Consider the following 8,567-nt stretch of genomic DNA (forward strand, 5'->3'; position numbering starts at 1 on the left):
GTCGGGCCTGGGGCCCCAGAGCCTTCCCCCAACACACCCTTCGCTTAAATGCCAGCCGAGGCGCTCCGCCCTCTCCCGCCGTGGGTTAACCCCGAGCCCTGCAGAGGAACCGGGACAGTCGCCCAGACCCGACGGATGGAGGAGGTGCGGGAAGGACCAGCGCTCGGTGGCGGGATGGAGGAACCCTCGAGCACCCAGGAGCTGCTGTCGCCGCCCCCGCCCCCGTCGCCGCCGTCGCCCGCGGCCCCCGAGACCCCCGGACTCCCGGTGCCTGAGCAGCCGACCGAGGGCTATGCACAGCAGCTGCTGCTACAGGAATGGGCGCCGCCGGGAGGGAGCCTGGAGCTGCCCCCGCGCCTCACCTGGAAACTTCTCTTCCTGCAGCGGCCGCTCTACCGCAACCTGCTCCGCTCTCCCAACCCCGAAGGTGCGGGACAGAAGTCCGCGCGGAGCTGGAGACGTCTCCGCCTTCTTTCCCCAGGCTCACTCACTCAGACCGTCTGTCTCTTCTTTCTGTCTGTTTGCTTGTCTCTCTACTCTGTTTCTCCGTCGTTGTCTATTAGTGTGCCTCTGTCTTTTTATTCCTCTACATCCCTCTCTGTCCCTTTTTGTCATTGTGCCTCTCTCTGTCTCCTTGTGTCTCTTTGTCCCACCTGCGTCTCTGTTTCTTTCTACGTCATGTGTCTCCGTCTATCTCTCCCTGTGTCTCTTTGTCTCACCCCGTATCTCTCCCTCCCTCCCTCCGCCCATCTTTTTCTTGGTGCCTCTCTCTCTGTCCCTCTGTCTCTGTCTCACCACAACGCCCTCCCTCTCCAAGCATTGTCCCTCTGCCCCCAGGACATTCTCAGGGCTCTCCCAGGGCCATGACTCACCACTCACCCCTGCCTGGCTGGTCTGGTCTGGAAGGCAGGGCACTGATTCCTGCTCTTCCAACCTGCCCTGGGGTTAGAAAGTGGGGAGCATTCGGAAGCGGGGCAGCTTCAGCGCGCCTGAGGCTCTGCTTCCCTGCGCATTTCAGGCATCAACATTTATGAGCCAGCGCCCCCTACTGGTCCCACACAGCAACCCCTGGAGACTCTGGGTAAGCGCTTTGTGGCTAGCCCGGTGCAGAGGGGCTGGCCCTGGAGAATGGGCACATTCTAATCCTTTGCTCGTCCACCCGCCAGGCAATTTCCGAGGCTGGCACATTAAGACAGAGAAGCTCCAGCAGGGCCTCAGGTGAGTGGCCGGGACCCACGGTGGCCTGCCTGTGATTCCTTGTTCCGGCCTTCCTCGCTGTGGGACCTGGAGAAACAGTCTGCCTCTCTGGGCCCTAGTCTTCTGCTCTGTAAACAGGGTTAGTCATAAGAGCATGCCCATAAAACACACGCCTGGCTCGCTGGGTAGCCTGCACATAGTAGGTGTTAAATAAACAGCAGTTAATATTGTTCCTATGCTCAGCCTCTTTCTGTAGGAGGGGGAGGGTCACCCAGGCCACCAGCTATCTGCCATTAAACCAGGCCCTGCTTCTGAACGGTGGGTGGGATGGTGCAACTCAGAAGCTCAGAGTCACAGGCACCTGGGTTGGGATCCCAGCTCTGCCACTTCTTTGCTGCTCGATCTTGACACGTCACTTCCCTTTGTGAGCCTCGGTTTCCCCATCTGCATTACCTTCAGAGGAGTTCATGGGAACTGAGGCCGTGAGGTAGGCTGAGTGAGCTCTCAGTGCCCTTATGCCGGTGCCCTGGACATCACTTCCAGGGTGCAATGATCAGGGTGCCCTGCTTGCTGGGGCCAGGCTGGCCTGGGAGAATCCCGGCAGATGGCAGACCCCGCCTCCCCCGTGCTGTCTCTCACAGCTGGACCGTGAAGCAGCAGAGTGTGGACCTTCTGGCGGAGGGCTTGTGGGAGGAGCTGCTCGACGTCGAGCAGCCGAACATCACGGTCATGGACTGGTATGTGCCTCTGCACCACCGGCCTGCCCAGCCAGGTCGCACACAGGCGCCCCCCGAAGCGCCAGCCTCACGCCATCCTCCCAGAGACCCTCCTGCCCTGCCCACCTCTGTGGCCCCTTCTCTCGGAGTCCGTTCTTGCAGTGTGCCAGCCCAGAGGCTGTTCCTTCTTCCTTGGATGTGGCCACCCTCTTTTCTTGAGGCGAAGTCCCCTGTCTCCTTCAGGAGTCAGTACATGCGGCTCCACCAGGAAGCCTTCCCCTGGCCGCCCCCAGGTTGTGTCAGATGCGTTATCCTCCGGGGCCCCGGATTTCCCCCATCTCGGCCCTGACCATTCCTGTTTGTCACTGCCTGGTGACACGTCCGCCTCCCCCACCGGACCATGAATCCCATGAGGGTGGGGTGTGGGGTTGTCTTGGTCACTGCTGTGGTGCTAGCACCACCCAGCCCCGGTGCACAAAGTGGGTGCCAGGGAGTGTGTGTTGACAGGCGGCTGAGCCAGGGTTTGGGGCTGGGAGGTAGGGGCAGTGGAGGCAGCTGAAGGCCTGGCCCCCACCCCCAGGTATGAGGACAGCCGATTGGACGTGTGTGTGTATGAGCTGCACGTCTGGCTGCTGGCAGCTGACCGCCGCACAGTCATCGCCCAGCACCACGTGGCCCCCCGGACCTCTGGGAGAGGCCCCCCTGGCCACTGGGTCCAGGTGAGACTCCCTACCCCGTCTGCCACCCGCACACGTGCTTTCGCATCCCAAGACCTCACAGAGGGAGGAGAGCAGGGTTTATGGGTCCCTCATAAGAACTTCTTCCTGACCCTGGTGCTGCCCAGGTGTCCCACGTATTCCGCCAGTACGGCCCTGGCGTCCGCTTTGTCCACTTCCTGCACAAGACCAAGAACCGGATGGAGCACGGTGGGCTGCTGCGGACGAGGGTGACCGACTCCTCTGTGTCTGTGCAGTTCAGGGAGTGATTGGCTGGCTCCGGGCCCATTCTGACCCCTTGTCATATCCATCCACCCCTTGACACCTCCCTGAGCCCTTAGCATCTTCTCGCTCCTTTATCACTTCTGACATCTTAGCGTCTCTCTGACCCCGTAGCAGCTCCCTGACCCTTAGAAGTCCCTAACCCTTGGCACCTCCTTGACCCTTAAGCTTACCGTGTTCCCTGAGCACCTCCCTGCTCCCTCTAGACCTTCACGACCCCTCAGCTGCTCTTGGATCACGTACCACCTCCTATGCCCCCGTAATCCTGCCTGACCCTTGGTTTCTCATTTGACATCTTCACACATCTTTGAATGTCTGACTCTCTGGCATTTTCCATGAGGGCAGTGGCCACTTCTTCCTGAGTCAGTGCTTGACAGATAGTAGGAGCTCAATAAATCTTTGCTGACTGAATGAATAAATACATGTGCCCAAGGATGCTGATTATTTCCGCGGTGTTTGATCCTTAGAACTTCACCAAGGGACTTCCCTGGCGGTCCAGTGTTTAAGACTCTGCGCTTCCACTGCAGGGGGCGCAGGTTCGAGCCCTGGTAGGGGAACTAAGATACCACATACCCGTGCGTGGTGGCCAGAAAAAGAAAAAAACTTCACTGTGTTCATTTCCCACTTTCCAACTTGCACATCCTCTAATCCTTGATCCTCCAGTACCTCCGTTGACCTCTGATCTCTTCACATATCCCCAATTTATGGCCTCGTAGCCTCTCCACTTACCTCTTCTCCCATGTCTCTTAACTCAGAATCCCCCCAGATTCCCTTCCTCCTCCAATCCCAAGTTATCATCCCCCAGAGCTGTCCCCCTACTTTTTCTCCCCCCAAGACCCCTCATTTCTCTTCCTTCACTCCTCCAGAGAGCCCAAACCCAGGTACCCATCAAGGGCCCTGCTCCTTGGGAGTAGTAAATTGCAAATTCGAATTTTCAAAACTATACAAATTAGAACTAAAGTGTTCTCCATGTGTTGGGTGGAGGGGCACTGAAAGCACTTCACAACCCATAAGTCCTGGGCTGTGACCAGATTGCAAAACGGACCCTGGCCCTAGCCTGGAGCAGGGTCCTTGAAGGCCTCCTACTGTCCTATTCATAAACCCTGAGGGAGTCTGGAGGTCCCGGCAGGCCTGAACAGCTGGGGGGCATTCAGAGAAGGGCTAGCCATCAAAAAGTGTGGGAGGCATTTCAATGTTTAACAATCAACCGGCAGTACCATGGCATGTCACCCAGATGTCCTGTGTGGGGGGGCTGTGTCCACACCTAAACCCATGTCGGAATCTATGGGTGTGTCCCCATCCACGGCACTGTCCCAAGTATGGGCTGACCCAGGCCTGACCACCCTGCTCTCTCCTCCATCCTGACCCGCATCTGCATGGGCTTGGGTCCCAGACACCAAGAGATGGCAGACAGGGACAAGTTCATAACAGTTGTATTACAGGGAAGGAAGGGTGGTGGAGGCAGGCGGTGAGCTCTCTTCTGGGTCTTGCGGACTTCAGCAGACCCCACGGACAAGGCCAGGTGAGGGGCTCAGCGCTTTGTGGGGGATGGAGATGAGGGATTGCTAAGGTATCAGTAGCACCTGCCACAGAATCAAAAATTATTACCAGGGGGCGCCAGGTGGGAGGGATTCTAGAAGCCTGAAATGGGGTGGGGGTCCCGGGCTGGACTCCAAGTTCAGGAGCTAGGCATCCTGGCCTGGAAGTTTGGGGCTGGAGGCTCTTGGAGTTCTTGGGGGCAGAGGGACAGGTGGGGTGGTTTTAGAGGGTGCCCTGGCTACATTTAGGGCCCCCGGGTCTGTGAGCTTGGATATGTGAGTCCAGGGTGGGCTCAGGGGCCTCCAAGTTGGGTCTGGGGGCTTCAGAACCTTAACAGGGGCTCTGGAACTGGTTTCTGGGGCCAAGGCTGATCTAGAGGGTCTAGGGGGGTGGAGCATGAGGGCTAGATAGGGTAAATCCTAGAATGAGGTCTGGGGTCTTGAGGTCTGGGTCAGGTTTAGAATCTGGGAGTCCCAGAGTTGGGTCTGAGAGCTCTGGGATCTGAGGTTGGAGAGGGTGTTCCCAGAACGGAGGCTGCATTACTGGGTCAGCTTCTGAGCCTGGGAATCCCAGAGTTGGGTCTGGGAGATCCAAGGGGCATGGGCTTGGGGGAGGGGGCGTGGGTGAGAAGGGGGACCTCCGGGACTGGTTCTAAGGACGCCCAATTTGGGTCAGAGGCTCAGCGGTCTGGATGATGGGGCTGGAGCCCGGGTGCTCTGTTGGGAGCTAGGCAGGTGGATGTGCGGACTGGAGGGCCGAGTCCCTAGGCGCGCGGGTCAGCGGGCGGGCACCTGCAGTAGAGCGAGGAGATGGAGTTGGACCAGTCCCCGAAGATGCCGAGGCGGTACTCTTCCAGGCGCGGGTAGGTGCCGGAGGAGAATTTGCGCGTCTTGCCGCCCTTGCCGCGAGAGGACCACACGACGAGCTCGCAGCGCGGGGCCACCACGGCGGACGAGATGGCGTTGTTCCAGCCAGAGGGCAGGTAGGGCAGGTCGGTGCCCGGCTCCACCGACAGCTCGGCGCCGCCGCAGCAGTTATCGTAGTAGGGGTCGCTCTTTTCGTAGAGCTTGGCGCACGTGCGCGTCCCGTCGGGTTTCTTGAGGCTGGCGGGCTCCGGGCAGTTGCCTCGGACGCCGGGGACGGCCGCCAGGGCCACGGCCAGCAGCAGTGAGCACAGAGGGGACATGTTGACACTGCAGGGCAGCGCCCTCCCGCGCTTTTATGCTCCTGACCCGTGGGAAGGGAAAAGCTGCGAGATAAGGACTTAGGGAGGGAAGAGGAGGGCGCTTAGGAGCGGGGAGTCTTCCCAACCTAGGTCGGAAACCCACAACAGATGAATACAAGACGGACTTATTTGTATAAAACTCAGCAGCTTAAGATTTAATGTGGCAAATGACAGGACCAGTGGCTTGTAATACAGAAGGTAGCATAGAGTTAATAGTTATAGGGAGGGGCTTCCCTGGTGGCTCAGTGGTTGAGGGTCCGCCTGCCGATGCAGGGGACACGGGTTCGTGCCCCAGTCCGGAAAGATCCCACATGCCGCGGAGCGGCTGGGCCCGTGAGCCATGGCCGCTGAGCCTGCACGCCCGGAGGCCGTGCTCCGCAACGGGAGAGGCCACTGCAGTGAGAGGTCCGCGTACCGCAAAAAAAAAAAAAAAAAAAAAGTTATAAGGAGGAGAAGCTCTTAAAAATTGACAAGGAATGGACAACCCCCTTCCAAATACCAAGAGACCCAAAGAGGGGGAGGGGAGCTGGGCCTCCACGCTGGGCAGGTCCCCTTCCCGGGAGGCAGGCCCTTGGGAATAGAACAGCTGGAGATAAGGAGAGAGAGACCCTGGAGGGGAAGGAAGAGGGGGGAGAGGGGAGATGGGGAGGGGGACCCCCCCACCTCCCCAGGAGCAGGAGATCTTCCTAACCAATCTTAAGATATTAGACATATTTGCATAACAAAAACCATTGCAAGGCAATGTACAAAAGGCTTGGGGAAAATTCTGCAACACTTGGGACAGCGTAGAATTAGTAGCTATAATATATAAAGAGGGCTTATAAATTGACAAGAAGATATCAAACAACCCCGCCCCCAGTCCCCACTCCAAGAAGGACAAGCCAAGGAGGGGGAGAGAGAAGGAAGAAGAGGCTGCCTCCCCCCCACTCCACTGCCCGGCATTCCCACTCCCAAGGAGCTAGGAGATTCTCTTAACCAAGATTGGAAATCTTGCATCTATAATATAAACAAAGGACCTTTTGAACAGTACAAAACTTAAACCTTTTGTAGAGCAACAAACAAACAAATAAAAACCTAATCTGGGGGAAAATAGACAATTTTTGTTAACATGACTGCTTACTAATCGGCAAGCTGAAATGGCACAAGCCAAAGGCAAAATTAAGGAGCTGCACAAGAAGGTTAGGGAGGCTGGGACCTCAGGGAGAGACAGGGCCCCTGGCATCTGGGAGTCTGGCCAAGGCCCTTCAGAGGCTCTTTGGAGTTCCTGGCCTCCCACCAGACAGGAACAGGGTCAGGTGTGTGGATGAGCTGATCAGACAGACAGTGGTTCAAGTCTGTGGCTCTGTGGGTGAGTCCAAGTCTGGGCCTCAGTTTCCTCATCTGTAAAATGGGTGATATTTCTTCTTACACTATAGGATTGTTGTGAAGATTCCAAGGGATAATAGAAAGTATGGGGGCTAAAGGAACAGCTTATGGAGCCAGGCTGCCTGGAGCCAGTTCCCAGCTCCTCCACGAGCTTTCACACATGATTCCACCTCAGGGCCTCATGGAGACAAGGACGGTATCCACCTCAGGACGCTGGTATAAGGAGTAAATGAATTAATCCACATAACAGTACTTAGAGTAGGGCCCTTGCTAAATGCCATATGAGCACTTGCCATATTCTTATTGTGAAAGCCTTTAGCACGGTGCCTGGCACACATTAAAGGCTCAATAAACACACACCAGCACAACGCGACACCGACAACAATCTGCTATTATGCACGGCCACCCAGCTAACACTGCTCCCTCCTGGTCCCCCAGATGCTGTCTTCCGCCTTGACCAGGGTAATGCAATGGTTACGAGCCAAAGGCCGGAAACACTTGGAACTAGGTTCAAATTTTGCCTCTGTCACCTTGCTGAATGACCTCGGGCAAGTGAACTCACCTCTCTGAACTTTTCTTCCTACCTTCAATGGGATAATAGAAAATGATAATTAAAAATTACTATGGGGCTTCCCTGGTGGCACAGTGGTTGAGAGTCCGCCTGCCGATGCAGGGGACATGGGTTCGTGCCCCGGTCCGGGAAGATCCCACATGCCGCGGAGCGGCTGGGCCCGTGAGCCATGACCGCTGAGCCTGCGCGTCCGGAGCCTGTGCTCCGCAGCGGGAGAGGCCACAACGGTGAGAGGCCCGCGTACCGAAAAAAAAAAAAAAAATTACTATGTAATTTATAAATAATAGAATATTATTCAAAAACATTAGGAACAATTCATATAATTATTTATAAATACTTAATTGTGATATTGAATAAATACAACAGTATAAATATAGTTATATTTGTAAATGACAGTATAAATATAAAAACATTATAACTATAAAACATGAAGTACAGTGCCTGGCACATGGTATATGCACAATTAACAGGAGCTATTGGAACTATACATTTTTTTTTTTTTTGGCCGCACCGCATGGCATGCGGGATCTTAGTTCCTTGAACCAGGGATCGAACCCACACCCCCTGCAGTGGAAGCTCAGAGTATTAACCACTGGACTGACTGCCAGGGAAGTCCCTAGAACTATTCTTATAATGATTCTGAGACCCTGGACTCTGGCCTGGCCCTGCCTCAGACCAAATCTGGATCCTTCTCCCTCCTTTCCGCTCATGACTGTGAAATCTTATCTCCAGCTGCTAACTTCCCAGCGGGCCTCCTTAACCTCAGGGACACAGAGTCCCCACCCTCCCAGCTCTGCAAGGGCCACCGGACTTGGGGATGGACACAATCCCCCAGAGCCCCAGCCACCCAGGAGGGCCATGAGCTTCAGACACAGAGAGCAACATGGAATAGTGACCCTGACACGGAGGCAGACCAGGGACAGGAACGCAGGACCCACGGAGTCACAGCACACAGC

The 8,567-nt window shown here is 56.2% G+C and overlaps 2 protein-coding genes across 2 annotated transcripts; one reads left to right on the forward strand and one right to left on the reverse strand.

Annotated features, from left to right (window-relative positions):
- Window positions 1-135: 135 nt before the first annotated feature.
- On the forward strand, window positions 136-2,898 carry NCCRP1 (NCCRP1, F-box associated domain containing; the record flags this gene model as incomplete). The annotated part of the gene is made up of 6 exons (XM_082862411.1): window positions 136-427; window positions 1,019-1,081; window positions 1,167-1,218; window positions 1,839-1,934; window positions 2,494-2,632; window positions 2,758-2,898. 6 exons carry the CDS (start codon window positions 136-138, stop codon window positions 2,896-2,898), a joined length of 783 nt encoding a protein of 260 aa, XP_082718537.1.
- Window positions 2,899-5,213: 2,315 nt separating this feature from the next.
- SYCN (syncollin) lies at window positions 5,214-5,636 on the reverse strand (the record flags this gene model as incomplete). The annotated part of the gene is made up of 1 exon (XM_082861894.1): window positions 5,214-5,636. The coding sequence occupies one exon, from the start codon at window positions 5,634-5,636 to the stop codon at window positions 5,214-5,216; it is 423 nt and encodes a 140-aa protein (XP_082718020.1).
- Between the last annotated feature and the right edge of the window lie 2,931 nt (window positions 5,637-8,567).

Source organism: Leucopleurus acutus, assembly GCF_964270905.1.
Source record: "Leucopleurus acutus genome assembly, chromosome: 20".
Taxonomy (NCBI): domain Eukaryota; kingdom Metazoa; phylum Chordata; class Mammalia; order Artiodactyla; family Delphinidae; genus Leucopleurus; species Leucopleurus acutus.